The 15,046-nt window shown below is 44.2% G+C and overlaps 1 protein-coding gene across 3 annotated transcripts in view; it reads right to left on the minus strand.

Annotated features, from left to right (window-relative positions):
• The window catches only part of ITPR2 (inositol 1,4,5-trisphosphate receptor type 2), a 336,580-nt gene that overhangs the window by 183,685 nt on the left and 137,849 nt on the right, over positions 1-15,046 (minus strand). For all 3 annotated transcript variants that reach the window (XM_065418887.1, XM_065418895.1, XM_065418878.1), the window contains 5 exons: positions 12,099-12,289; positions 9,412-9,544; positions 8,451-8,508; positions 5,263-5,428; positions 3,232-3,405 (listed from right to left, as the gene is read on the minus strand). In XM_065418887.1, the coding sequence (XP_065274959.1) occupies positions 3,232-3,405; positions 5,263-5,428; positions 8,451-8,508; positions 9,412-9,544; positions 12,099-12,289 (722 nt within the window). The remainder of the gene's footprint in view (positions 1-3,231; positions 3,406-5,262; positions 5,429-8,450; positions 8,509-9,411; positions 9,545-12,098; positions 12,290-15,046) is intronic.

Below are 15,046 nucleotides of genomic sequence, written 5' to 3' on the forward strand. Positions count from 1 at the left end.
TTTTTAACAACAACAAATGAAGAGGAGCAACAAGAACAGGTAAGAGCAAAGTGGAAGTATAGAGTAGGGGAACGATGGTCCAAAGGCTAGGGTGCAAGCCTGGGACTCGGGAGATCTGGGTTTAATTCCTTCCTCTGCCACAAATGTCCTGTGTGATCTTTGGACAATTTACTTTGTCTCATTTCCTCATAATAATAGCACTTCCCTACCTCATAGGGGTGTTATGAGGTTAAACGTACTAAAGGTTGTAAAGTGCTTAAATGAGACAACAATGGGAGCCATGAGTACCTTAGATAGATAGTAGTTGGTCCAACCCTATTTCTAATGCGCCTGGAAAGATTACAGACTGAAGTTAAGTGAGTGTAACACAGCAGATCTGGAGAATAAGATGAAGACAACCTTTGTAGTTGAGATAAATAGATTTTTTTTTCCAAAAGCATGAAGAATTTAAGGTGCATGGAGGTTGATAATCTGGCACCAGCCTGCCACCATGAGGATTGAAGATGTTCCTCCAGTAGAGATGACGCTTCAACACTCATCTCTGGGTGATGTGGAAATGGATTTAAAAGCGGAAAACGTGACCCTCCTGTTGAGCTGGGAGGTTTACTTGGGATAACATTGCTAATAAGCCTAAACTGGGGACACCGGTTCCTCAAAAGCCCCATCTGTGTGTGATTAGAAGGGGAAGCCATAAATTTAAGACTTACAGTCGATAAGCAGTTGCCATCAGCCACTGCTCTCTCCACCCACATTCCAATAAAGAGAGAGGATACTGAAGCAAGTATTCCTGCTGGGTGAATTGGCAGTAATGCTCTGTGCCACCTGTTCTGTTCAGTGTTTCTAGTCTGGCAGCACGGCGGTCTGAAAGATTGGGCCATGATGTTGAGGGCACTGAATCTAGAAGAAAACAGGTGGTGGAGGTCTCACGACTCCGCCTCAGTATCACTATTAGGGCGGAAACTACTGTAAATCACATTGAAGAGAATGAAGCAGATGGGATTCTGAGTTTCCCTCTGTCCTCAAACTTTCTAATGTTTTAGTGAATAGTTACATTAAAAAAAAACCCAGAAACTAATTTGAATTTGAAACCTCTTTCTGAATTTTCTTTACCTGGCTGCTACAATTAGGAGTTCAATAAATTCAGTCTGGTCTTAATTTCTAGAGGAGCAAGGAGCAGTTATGCTGCTCGGCCATTCATGACAGTTCCTAACAATGTCAGCACTGTTATTTGGCATGTTTGTGTTGATCTTTGCAACAACAACAGACTATTATTTGTTTAGGGTTTGTTAGTATGCATGTTGCCTCCTTACTAGCTGTTTGGCTTGATGTTGTGGAAGATATTTTAGGTTCTTTGCTATAATTTAACCACTGTCCTTTGCCCTGGGACTGTTAGTTAACCAAGATTAATTTACCTGTTACGTTTATCAGCATTTTTCCTCAAAGTAGTTTTATAATCCGTGAGAACTATACGTCTTATCTGGAAGTGCTGATCAGCATTAAACTAAATCCATCCTCTCTCTTAACAAAATAAAAAACTGTTTATTGAACCTGTAAGAGTATTCCAGGGATGTAGTTATCAAGAGATAATCACACCACTGGGACATCAGAGGCATTTGGTTGCATATCTTGCCTCATTATGCCCTGTGATAGACGTTCTCTGTCATGCTTTCCCATAGGGAGCAAAGAAGTCACAGAGCCTGTACTAATCTATGTTCTATTCTGAATAGCTGTGCTGTTAGAGAGTGGGAATTTCTAAAAATGGCTCCTTGCTTTCTTTGTAAAATTCACAGGCAATTACTACTGTATCATCAGTTATAGGATCCTATCCTACAGCCCTGAGCCAGGGCCAGATTCTGCCACTCTTACACTGACTTATACTTTGCTACTGAAATAGGCTCATTAATTTCCGTGGGACTACGGATGGCATGTTACTGTTCCATACAAGTAAGGGTGGCACAGTTCAGCCCTCAGTGAGCAGTGCTTACTCACTACATGAGTAAAGCTTGTAGGATTGGGCCCATAATCCTAAAATATACATAATGCTTGAAATTAATGTTCCCCAAAACATACTCAGGGCAACAATCAAACCTATCAGAAGCCAGAGCAGGGGCAGAGCGGGGGAACTCTGAGGTGCCTAAAGATTTCTCTATACATGGAGTTATAATTATTTCTACATAACTACTCCTGAATAACTATGTATGGGCACACTGATTCCAGAATAAGAGCATCCACATATGGAGTTAAGAAATAGCTATTGAACTTTTAAATTCACATGCTACCTTAATCCAAATTAATCTACAAGTGTAGACAAGACTTAAATGTTGTCTCTTCCATTCAAGTGACAAGGGTGGCCAAGTGTCCTGCACTGAATTTCAGGCCTGGCATACGCCATAAAGTTCCACTGACGTAGCCATGTTTGAGAGCAGTGTGAAAAACTCACACCCCAAGGTGACACGGCTGGGACAGCAGAACACCTAGCGTAGACACATCTGAGCTGAAAGAAGAGTGCTTTTGTACAGTTCGCTAAAGTAGTTTGGGGAGCTGATCTTACTAAGTAAGCAGAAGAACTCCTGTCAGCGTACATAGTATCTACAGTAGGGAGCTATGCCAGCATAGGCTCTATTTCATAGAGATCATTATTTCCCCCTCACACCCCTTATAATTTTCCCTGTGTGATTTGTGGTTATGGCATCATTGTTGGGCCTCACCCTGCATTGCCTGGCAGTTGGTTCCATCATCTTGTTCTGAAAATATTTTCTATAATCCCCTGTATCTAAGGTAACTACATGAGACTCGAGATCTGGATAGAAGTGTAGCACCGCCCAGCATGACTGAATAAGGGTCCTTTACCTCCTTCCCCTTTCTCACATCAATGCTCACTTTGGGGTTGGCCAAAGTTTTGGGGAAAGTCTATTCTTCCCCTCCTATTCAAGCTTGCAATGAAGTCATTGAAATAATGAAAGTGTGACCTCTGGATCACCGGCACGGCAGCAGTGATGTCACAACCAGATCTGTGGCACTCCCGCTGGACCAAACTGAAGGAGACTCCCTCTGAGATAATATAGCTCTTATTAAAGCACCTTCGGTTTTGTCTTTTCCCCCTCTTTAATACTAAAGCTTGCCCAGCATTTTGGATATCACCTGCTTGCTAGCAGCACCATTTTGAATTTCTAGTTTAATAATATGTTAACTATATAGGAACACAGGTGGCCTAGGACTTTAGAAACACACCTCGATCGGCTCTTCACCCCCTTTCGCCTGACTGTCCCCTAGCTCCCCACTCTCGTAGCTGCTGCTCTTTTCGACCCACAGTTCAGATTTTTCTACAGTCAGTCGGAGCTGGTCAAGATCAGCTTTGATTTGCTTGTAGTTGTCCACATCCTGATTAGACACCAGTAACTGGACCTGGAAACACAGTAATCCACAGTTATATTACAGCAGAGCCAGCTGCAGCCTCTACAGTCAAGTTTGTTTAATAGTTTTCATTTTAATGCCCTGGTTTCACTCCCTCATGACCTTATGAAATGATCATCATCTTTTGAACTGAAATTTTCCATCCTTAGTCTCTTTGGCCCCAGATGAGCAAAGCCCTAAATCACATACTTAAGTCAAACTGAAGTTATTGCCACTGAAGACTGTTTTGCCCGAAGCAAAATGGTTACAATGTTTAAAACATTCTGCTTCCTTTATCATCACGCTGCAAAATGTTTGCAATGTAAACAACTGTCTATAAACCCCTGAGATCTATGAGGCAGAGCTAACGGGGACACCAGGATTATGCTCATTCTGGTATTAAAAGAATATAGTAAGAAGCAGTTTATCCCATGTAAATAATATTTCATGGAAAGACAAGATTGACATTACAAGAAATCAAGAGATCCAAACGTGAACTGTAGAGATAGTCAACATTTTCCAGATATTGAAATGTCAGTTATAAATTTCATCAACATTTTGACTAAAAATGGAAAAAACAAAATATATGTGACCTACTTTTCATTACCACCTATAGGAAACCACACCTAAGTCTCTTTCAGCACTGATGCTTGACAGGTCTCACATCATTTACCCCCCATTATGACTGCTTGCATTTTTCCAGATGAATCTGTTTTTTCATTTCCTGACCATATATCTAATCTTTCTTTCTGCTCATTGGTGTTCATAACTCCTCAGATTTAGTATCATCTTTAAAGTTTCTTATTAGGCTATTTGCTCCTTCTCCTAAATTATTAATGAGGAGATTAAACAAAATTTGACCTAACAATGATCCCTGTATAACCCAATAACCGCCATTAAGAAATCAAACTGATGTAAAAGAAAATGCCACATCAAGTTAATATGGTCATATGGCAGATAAGAACATGGATAATATATTTTTTTAATGGCTGTTCGCAGACAAATATTCACTATTTTATAATATAATCTTGAAGTTCTCATAGTCTGCTTGCTTAACAGCATACAGCCTTGTTATCCTACTGAATTGATGAGTGCTGCTTGTCCACACATTCACATTCCATTTCCTCCACAGCCTTTTTTGTTTATTTGCCAATTAGACTTTTCCTTTCTTTTACAAAAAACAATTAGGTACGCAACTCTCACTTAACTGGGAATAGCAGCTATTTATGCACCTAATCAGCATGGTCCCACTTTAATATCCTGGCGGGAGGCCAGTATGCAACTCCGCAAAAGTATTACAACAAAGGCTTTCCAGCTATTTATCATTTGCCTGGTTTTATGACAAGAAAAACCTCCACCTTTTACATAATGAGGTGGCAACATGCTAGTGAACTCCTGAAATAAGCATCAAATGACCTAAAAAAAAGTAAGTTATCAGTCACCATAACCAAGAGAGTCCTCTATTATCCATTACATCAGGTTTCTTAACCCTAATCTATTAACATGTTAAATATTTATACAGAAATGAGGGTGTTATCTAGTAGCCAGAACAACAACTGAGTACTCTGCCTGGCTCTGTTATTCACTTGCTGTTCTATGTAACCTTGGGCAAGTCACTCAGGGCTACACTGTCAACAGCAGCTCCAATTCCAGGGGTCTCTGTTTTTGGGTGTCTGACTTGAGACACCTCGAGCTTGGCTCACTGAGGTGCAGCTCCCATGGAGCAAGGGGGCTGAATTTGGACTTTCAATTTATAAGGAAGAGACATTCTAATACTGTAACTGGCAGTGTAAGTGAGACTACTAGACTTTGAGACGACTTTCTTTTTCCTCGCACAGTAGATTTCATGGAACACCATTGGACCTGTACCTGTTTAAATGCTTGCAAAACTTCTGCTCTTTGGCTGAAATGCTTAAATAGCAGCTGTAGGGCCCCTGACAGCAAAGGAGGGTAGTCATGCATGATAAGGTGAATGAGGACTCGTAGAAATGTTCTGCCCCCCTCGTCATCAAGTTGCACTGGATTTTTTTCTTTTCTGCAAAAGCCCAAATAAGTTAAAACCTGTGGTGTAAAACACACACACACACACACACACTCACTCTTCGATGGCACTCTTAAAACCAAACAGGACAAACTGTGAGATGTAAATTAAAAACCCATTTTAGTTCATTTTATGGGAGCTTCAATGTCAGGGTTATTTTCTTTGTGGCAATCTGATGCTTGTAACAGAATGGCCAGTACTGGCTGCAAGTAAATACGTATGAAATGCAACAAACACTGTGATTAAGCTCCATTTTGCAAACACGTCAGTTTACATCTGGGTGACCAATTCATCGCTGGTACAAGCCCACCGAAGTCAATGGAGTTGCACCAGAGATGAATTTGGCTCTGTCCTTTTTATTCCTTCCCCTATCCGCTGCTACTAAAATTTAATGTAGGAAAAATGAACTTTAAAAAGCCAGTAAAAATTGCCAAAGGCATCATATTTCTGGATCATATTTATAATCTGGAAGGACAGCAAGCAGATTTACACTTAGCATATCAAAGCAGAAATAATGTTTCCAAGAAGCCATTCACACTCAGGGTACGTCTATATTTACTTCCTGGTCCGGATGTAAGCGATCGATCTTCTGGGATCGATTTATCGCGTCTTGTCTAGACGCGATAAATCGATCCCGGAAGTGCTTGCCGTCGACGCCGGTACTCCAGCTCAGCAAGAGGAGTACGCGGCATAGACGGGGGAGCCTGCCTGCAGCGTCTGGACCCGCGGTAAGTTCGGACTAAGGTACTTCGAATTCAGCTACGTTAATAACGTAGCTGAATTTGCGTACCTTAGTCCGAAGTGGGGGGTTAGTGTGGACCAGGCCTAAGTGTTCAACTGAAAGATACAGGTGCCAAGAGCCACACCAGAACTGTGTGTTGTTTTTCATTATGGGAGTTCAGGGACAGGACTGAAGACATTCCTCTTGTTGGCAAAGACTAAGAACACATAGGGGACATACTCAGTGAGGAAAGTTAAGAATACCCATCTCAGACATCTTTCCCCCTTCTCCTGAGCTCTGGGAAAATCTTTAGAGTCTAAAGGCTTGTCTACACAGGAAATGTTTCCAGTTATACTAAGGCTAGGTCTACACTGGGGGGGGGGGGGGGGGGGGAGAGAAATCGATTTAAGATACGCAAATTCAGCTACACGAATAGCGTAGCTGAATTCGACATATCCGAGCCGACTTACCCTGCTGTGAGGACGGCGGCAAATCGACCGCCATGGCTCCCCCATCGACGGCGCTTACTCCTACCTGCGCTGGTGGAGTACGCGCGTTGATTCGGGGATCGATTATCGCGTCCCGACGAGATGCGATAAATCGATCCCCGAGAGATCGATTTCTACCCGCCGATCCGGGCGTAGTGAAGACAAGCCCTCATACAAGTGTACCAACAGAGTTAAACTGATATAGTTATACCGGCATAACTCCCCTATGTGGACATTCTTATTCCAGAATAAAAGTGGGGTTTTTGGCTTAGCTTAAACCACTTCCAAAGTGACAAAACTAAACCAGAAAAACACTTTTTTACTGGAATGAGAGTATCCACACAGACAGTTATACCGGTATAACTATAGTGCTTCAAATCCACGCCTTCCTTTATACCAGTTTAATTTTCCCACGCAGACAAGCCCCAACAGAGATGGGAACCAGCCAAAAACCTGAATCCAAACCCTTCTGAACTTTGGGGGTAGAGTGTCCAATCCAGATCCCACAACTGGCCAAACCAGATCCATACACACTTGAATTTTAGGGTGTTTGGAACCCAGATCTGAACTTCATGGCCCTGGCCCATGTCTAACATCTATGCTGCAGTGGTAGCTATTACTCCCACCACCTCCTCTCTAGGAGATCATGTTATGTGACAACAGGAACTAGTGAAAGGAGAGGAAGGGAGAGGAAGATACACAAAAAAATAAACAGAAATCGTCAATTATAGGGTTACCATTCGTCCGGATTCCCCCAGACATGTCCAGCTTTTTGAGCTAAAAATAGCGTCCGGGGGGAATTTGTAAATGTTCGGACTTCCCCCCCATGCAGAGCGCGCGCGGCTAACAGGGCAGCCGGCCGGATGGTGCCACTTACATGGGGCTCCGACAGCCAGAGAGAGCCCCTCCTCCGCTTCCCCTGCAGCAGAGATCACTCCCTCCCTCCCTCCCTGCATTCGCAGATCGCCTCCGGCAGTCTGGAGCTCCTCCCCCGCTCCTCCTCCCCTGCTGTCCAGCGTGCCGGGATGAGCAGCAGGGTAAGCGGGCCAGGGGGCCGGAGAAGGGGCAGGGAGGTTCTGGAGGGGGCAGTCAAGAGACGGGGGGGGTCGGGAGTTCGGGGGGGGCTTTATGGGGGGATGTGGATAAGGTTTTGGGCAGTCAGGGTACAGGTAGGGGGTAGGGTCCTGGGGGGCAGTTGGGGGGGGGTGTCTTAGGAGGGGGCAGTTAGGGGACAAGGAACAGGGAGGCTTAGGTAGGGGGTGGGGTTCTGGAGGGCAGTTAGGAGCAGGGGTCCCAGGAGGGGGCAGTCAGGGGACAAGGAGCGGGGGGGGGATTGGGAGTTCTGGGGGCAGGGCTGTCAGGGGGCAGGGGTGGGGAGAGGGATCGGAGCAGTCAGGGGACAGGGAGCAGAGGGGTTTACATGGGTCGGGAGTTCTGGGGGGGGGCTGTCAGGGGGTGGGGAGTGGTTGGATGGGGCGTGGGAGTCCCAGGGGTCTGTCTGGGGGTGGGGGTGTGGATAAGGGTTGGGGCAGTCAGGGTACAGGTAGGGGGTAGGGTTCTAGGGGGCCAGTTAGGATGGGGGGAGGGGTCGGGAGTTCTGAGGTGGGCGGGAAGTGGGAGGGAGTGGAAGGGGCAGGGGCGGGGCTAGGGCAGGATGGGGGCAGGGCTAGGGCGGAGCTCCTCCCGTCCTCTTTTTTGCTTGCTGAAATATGGTAACCCTAGTCAATTAGAAACAAAAATCTGGATAGAAAGATGTTGTGCATTATTGAGCACATACAGACAGATGTATAACCTTCAGAAAGCATACCTGCCAGCAAACATTGTCTCGGCTTGAGCTGCAATTTCATCTATGTCAGGAACAATTGCTGCAAAAAAAAAAAAAAAAAAAAAAAACCCAAAAGCACATGACCATAATTTAGTTTTCACAGCTAAAGAAACTATTGTCTCTGTTTAAGTATGTGCAAGAAGCTGAAGGCCCAACTACGGAGTCCTTGGCCAGGCAAAACTCCATTTGAATCAGTCAATGGAAATTTTGCCATAATAAAGAAGGAAGGATCAGGCCTTAATTATTCTTATTTGTATTGCAGTAGCCTAGTAGTCTAGAAGCCCCAGTCATGTACCCTCTGTGCTAGGCGCTGTACAAATAGAACAAAGATCCATGCCCCCAAAGACTTTGCAAGCTGCATCTTTCATATTTTCTTTGATGTAACCAACCCCTCAAATTAGCAGACAATGACACAAACCTGTTGAAGAATTAGTGTGAATTGCCATTTCTTTTGCACCCACCCCCTCAGCTGTGTCAGCAAAACCAGAATACCCGCTTCAAATCTCTTCATAGACCGTTCCAGGCTTTTTTCTGTGCCACTGCTCTATCCATAAACATTCTCTGCCAATGGTTCATCAGCCCCACCCCCATTTAAAGCCCTCTGAAAACCTCAGTTCTGCCACAAGGCACACAAGACCCAAGAAAGAAAAACAGAGCAAAGCGTAACTATCCATCCCCACTCCATCCTCCATGGTCCGATCTCACTCTCATTTGTTTTGTCACGTAGCAAACCTTTGGGAAGCGTACAAATGAATAATAAATCACCGTCATAGGAAAACTGAATCAAATTTTAATTAGAGAGCAGCAGCCCAGCAAATATCCATTATTGTGGGCTCCCCTCTAGCTTTCAATCTGGAGTGACGTGCAGCTTTCTGAAGTAGTTTTGTTCATTGCTTACTAAAATTACCGCAACAATAAACTGCAATACAACAGCAGTAGTTACCTGAGGCAAGCCCTGGTGTGTCTGGTGGAGAGATGGTGGAGCTATCAACATTCTCGCTGTCTTCTCCAAATTCTTTCTTATAGATAGACAGCATGTAGGATATTCTATAGTCCAGTCTAACACTAAGGATAAACTACAAGACAAGAGTTTAAAATAAGATACAGTTTTTTTCTCTCTAATCTGTTTTGTGAGAGGGGAGGGAGCTAATTTTAAGTGGGCTCAAGTCCATTACTGAAAATAAAACAGCTATGTTTTTCAAATGGTAATTTTTGTGATTTCTTTCCTGGAATTGGCCTCCCACACCACGCTGCTGCATTTAGGCTGCACCTCCCTCACCGTGAATATCTTAGTCAGTTCAGACTTGTCCAGGGGCTCTGGGATCTGCCCATGGTACCAGATGACTATTCCAAAGCTGCATGGAAACACTAAAGCCAAATCATTTATCTTTCAGTGCAAAATACTAGTGGTGATATCCTGGCCAGAATTTGCTTTTTGAGGATACTTTGTGGTGAATATATACCTAAAGACAAAGGATTATTTCTGAGGTTTACTTTTTTAAACAAACGTAACTTGCTCATTGGATTTACACCAGGGTAACTGCGATCAGAATCTGGCTCTGTGAAAATATTCACATGAGTAAGAGCAGCAGGATTTGGAGCCATATACATTTTTTTCCTGTTTTAGGTGTGCTTAACCCTCATTGTGCCTGTATTGTGGTATAAAACTGGTGTGAAGGGGGGTTAACACAAGTATATAGTAGACCCTCAAAAGGTACGAGCATCAGAGTTACAGACTGACTGGTCAACCAGACACCACGTGAAACAGCAGAGACCAAAAAAAAAAACAAAAAACCAGCAAGTACTGTATTGTGCCTGTATTGCATCTTAAAGGTAAGCACATCTGGGCTGCCTGTCCTCCCACCCCACCCCCACTCACAGGGCAGCCACTTACAGAAAGACGCTGGGGCTGCTAGCCCAAGGCAGCTGGAGCAGCCCCGGGGTCTGCGCAACTTTCACCATCCCCTTCCTCTCCCACCCCCCTACGAGGGGGACATGCCTCTCTCTCTCTCTCTCTCTCTCACACACACACACACACACCCCCCACACACACACACCCCCACCTGCCCGGAGGGGGCCAAGCTTGAAAACTCATGCTGGGGCTGAGTAGGGAGCTCAGCTGCTGCTGAATCCTGGCCTGGAGTGTCAGCTGCTGGATCTAGAACCAGAGTTATGAATATTTCAGAGTTACGAACAGCCTCCATTCCCGAGGGGTCCGTAACACTGAGGTTCTCCTGTATATGACAGGATTGTGCCCTAGTGTTACGTAGCCATGTCAGAGAGGAACGGTGGAGGGTATGGCCTCTCCAACTCCCTGTGGAACGGCATTAGACCTGCTCAGACAGAGGCTAGAGTGAAGAAGGGACAGGAGGGGCTGCCTCACCTGATTCTTTCTTCTTTGAGCATGTAGGTGGGGAGTGGGCAGGAAGAAACTGGAACCATGGCTCTGCCCTCCCAAGTGCCAACGGACAGAGCCGGCCAGGTATGAAGGGAAAGTAAGCTGCATCCCAAAAGCGGTGTCATAGCTTACTGCCCGTCTCAGAATAAGGAGAGAGAAAGGAAGTGGGAGTGACACTCTGGATAGTAATATCTTCTCAGGGCTCTCCCTAAAGTAGTGCAGTTTAGCACTACCCTATGCTCATTTATGAGCTCTGAAATATGCAGTCTATCACATTTGGAACAAATGTATGCTACAGTAAGCATAACCTAACAATTGCTCATCTTTCAGCAACTTATAATTAAGGAATTATAAAAGACGTACTTCACAAACATTCAGTATAAATGGAAAGCTTCAAAAGTGACAAATTGTATCAACAGATAGCAGAATTTACAAAAAATACTAAAAATTTCTACAGAGCGTGTGTGCCTACAGGACGTGGGAGTTAATATGCAGAATAATAGACTCTGTGTGGCACATAACTTACAGCAGCACAAGGTGAGAACCCTAAGGACATATGCTAGTGGATGTACCTCATGGAATGGCTAGGATAAAATGACACTGACCCAAATTCTGTTCTCAGTTCCACCAGTGAACATCTGGAGAGGGCTTCCAGAATGTCTGGCCCCGCATTTCTCCGGTGTGTCTGGACTCAGTCCTGTTCTTAGTTACACTGGTGTAAATGAAGAGTAACTACTGAAGTCAATTAAATTATACTGATGTAAAACAAGTATAAGTAAATCTGGAAATATATCCTTTGTCTCTAGAACAGGAGTTCTCATCAAACAGGGGGTCACAAGGTTATTGGGGGGGGGTCACGAGCTGTCAGCCTCCACCCTCAAACCCCGCTTTGCTTCCAGCATTTATACCAGTGTTAAATATATTTAAAAATGTGCGTTTACTTTACAAGGGGGGAGGGGGGGTGTCACTCTCATAGGCTTGCTGTGTGAAAGGGGTCACCCATACAAAAGTTTGAGGACCACTGCTATAGAGAATATTTCTGGGATAGTTTTAAGGTCCAGATTCTGCCACCCTTACAGACACTGAGCAGTATCCTTCTCCATGCTGAGGCGCGACCATTAGAGAAAGGTGGTACTCAACGTGAGAAAGATTGGGTCGCAGAATTTGGCCTAACTGAATAAAGTAGATTAAAATTAACTAGTCGCTTTGTAATTTTCCATCATGTTTTTTACCTGTAAGATCTCAATGATTTTTAATTTGGTGTCCATCACAGTCACATCTTCACTGTCTGGGCTGGCCTGCTTGCTCGAGTGGAGGCTTGGCTGTATATCAGGTACGCTGATGGGAAAGATAGATCCTCTGCTCAGTACCATTTGTGTCATCATCTCTCCCACACCATGGATGGTCCTCATAACATTGTTTCCTAGGTATTAAAAAAAAAAAAAATCATACAACTGGTGAAGAGTGTGTGTGGTTTTGAAAGAAAGGTTCATGTGGCAAAAATATCCCAACAATCTTAATAAATCTACTAAGGACTAAATCATCTCTTTCCAGCTAAAGCTGCACAAGAGGGAAAGAGTAAAGTCAAAGTATTTATGGTTTTGGAGCCAAATATATCTGCCACATCACCCTTCCGCAGAGGACATACTTGCAGGCCAGCGGAAAGGCCAAGAGACAAGGTTCCCCAAACACTCACTCACCCCATCAATGTGTTCATCACCTTGTTCTGCAGGGAACACCTCAGGAGAAGTGTGCATAGTTCAGTTTCCATGCTCACTCTCATTGGGCTTCTCCATCAAGATTTTCCACAAGGTTGCCAATTGAGATGGTGGATTTGGTAACAGAATTGTAGAATCACAGAGATGTAAGGCAGGAAGAGACCTCGAGAGGTCATCATCTAGTCCAGCCTCCTGCTCTGAGGCAGGATTAAGTATACCTAGGCCATCCCTAACAAGTATTTGTCCAACCTATTCTTACAAACCTCCAATGATTGGGATGTAGACACCTGCACCTTAGGAACTGGACTGAGACCAACAAATGATTTTAAACGTGACACTAAGAAGCCATCAGTTTGTAAGGACTTTTGGTCTCTACAGACCTAATCTGATTTTAACCAGTAACCTAGAGGTAGAAAAAGCTTTGTATGCTGTCCCCTATTACCAAAAGCCTGGGCCATTTGATCACCTTACCAATCAACTAGTTATTGTGTACATCTATATCTATAGGGGCATATAAAAAAATTTTTGAATTGTTTAACAGAGATAGAAAATAATTGCTTGACTTACAGCACAGTTACTCCCTCTGTTTAAATTAATCAGTGTTCTGAACACCAAAGAACACCCATTTTGGAACATTTATTTGGATGTACTCAACATACTCCCATCCACGGCTCTGAGCACATACACACACTCCATAAAATGTACACAGCCTACAAGCTGAACCAATGTTCAAACCGCATTCTCCCACCATTCAGCCCTATTTGCTCAACCTTCCCACTTCAGAAAAATCCTGGGAAAGGGACAGACCTTATAGCCTGACCTGAATGTCAAAATGTTCTCAACCTTTTTCTTTCTGAGCCCCCACCCCAAACATACCATAAAAACTCCATGGCCTGCCAGTGCCACAACTGTTTTTCTGCTATAAAAGCCAGGACCAGCATTAGGATGTATCAAGCAGGGTAACTGCCCAGGGCCTCACACCACAGGGGTCCCCACAAAGCTAAGTTACTCAGGCTTCAACTTCAGCCCCAGGTGGCAGGGCTGGGAGCTCTGGGCTTCAGCCCCACACAGGGTCCCAGCAAGTTTAACACTGGCCCTCCTTGGCGGCCCCCCTGAAACCTGCTCACGGCCCTCCAGAGGGCCCTGGACCCCTTGTTGAGAACTGCTGCTCTACAGTTACAGTTCCTTGCCTGGGCTCCTCCGAGGAAGAAACTCACTCTCCTCAGAGCTAAGCGTTCCAGTTTAATCTAGCCCTAAGAGCCCAGTTCAACCATCCATTCTATTGACTCTGCTAGGAGTTGGATCAACCACCACATGAGGATGCTGTTTGTTCAAACAAACTGGGCTGTTCTTCTTCTACTCTGACTTCTGACATGAACAGCAGTTCTATGAATGAATGACTATCTTCATTCTAGGATGGGGGAGGAGGGAGAGGAGGAGGAATTTGGGTCTTGCTCTGGACAGGACATAATGGTTCCTACCAGTGTGAATTAGTCTTTTCATAACTCGTAACTCAGAGATATGACTAATGGATAAGACAATGAGACGACAGTGGAAAGAGATTCTCCCCTCTAAGCAGAGATAATGATAAGTGGGAATACCTAGAGTATGCAAAAGCAAACCAAAGGCTGGAAGAGAAGATCTAATTTGACAGAGGAAGGCTTAAGTAGTTCCTTGAATGTCTTCTGTATACTTTAATCACCAGGCAACTGCAACATCACAATAACCCTCTTTCTGTATAATCTGCTGCAAAAGGTCAACATCCTATTATATTTTGCTAGCAATATCCTCCCTTTATGCCTTTTTGCCACCATTCATGGAGTTCATATATTGTATGTGAGGAAAGAGGGGGCCTTTAACCCTGACTTAAAAAGAAGAAATAATTTGCTTTTTCAAAGTGAATGAGACAGATTAGTGTCACGTTTCAGGTCCCGTTCAGCATTCAGTCTGGTGTGCAATCTGTCTGAATTGGGCTTTTGAAAATACTCCTTCACCTCCATACAAGTTAAGGGGGCAAAATAATTTCTGACCGTTTTTGCATCATGCTAGGAAGAAAAACACTGGATATCAGACTGAAGACTAAATCCTAACATCAGGGTCATACACAGGCAGATCCTCCTAACTGCCTACACATAAGCAAGGTAATAAAAATCTTTCCAAATATCCTCCTGGCTACTGCATGGTGCTGGAAATTGCATATCTGGCAGAACTGATCTTTAAACTGCATGAAACATGAGACTAGGATCACCTCCCCACAAAGTGCTAAACAATGTTTATCTGCATTGATTACAATGTAGTTACATCAGTGTAAAAGAGGCTTACGAAGAGGAGAATCAGGCCCCTTGACCTTTGAAGTGGCTCCATTTAAGTTGGGATTTTTTTTTTTAAATAGTATTTACCACCAATTTGTGAAATAGATGATCTCATTCATAACACCCTGTACTTTCAGCTGCATAGTCTGC

Source organism: Emys orbicularis, chromosome 1 (genome assembly GCF_028017835.1).
Source record: "Emys orbicularis isolate rEmyOrb1 chromosome 1, rEmyOrb1.hap1, whole genome shotgun sequence".
Classification (NCBI taxonomy): Eukaryota; Metazoa; Chordata; order Testudines; family Emydidae; genus Emys; species Emys orbicularis.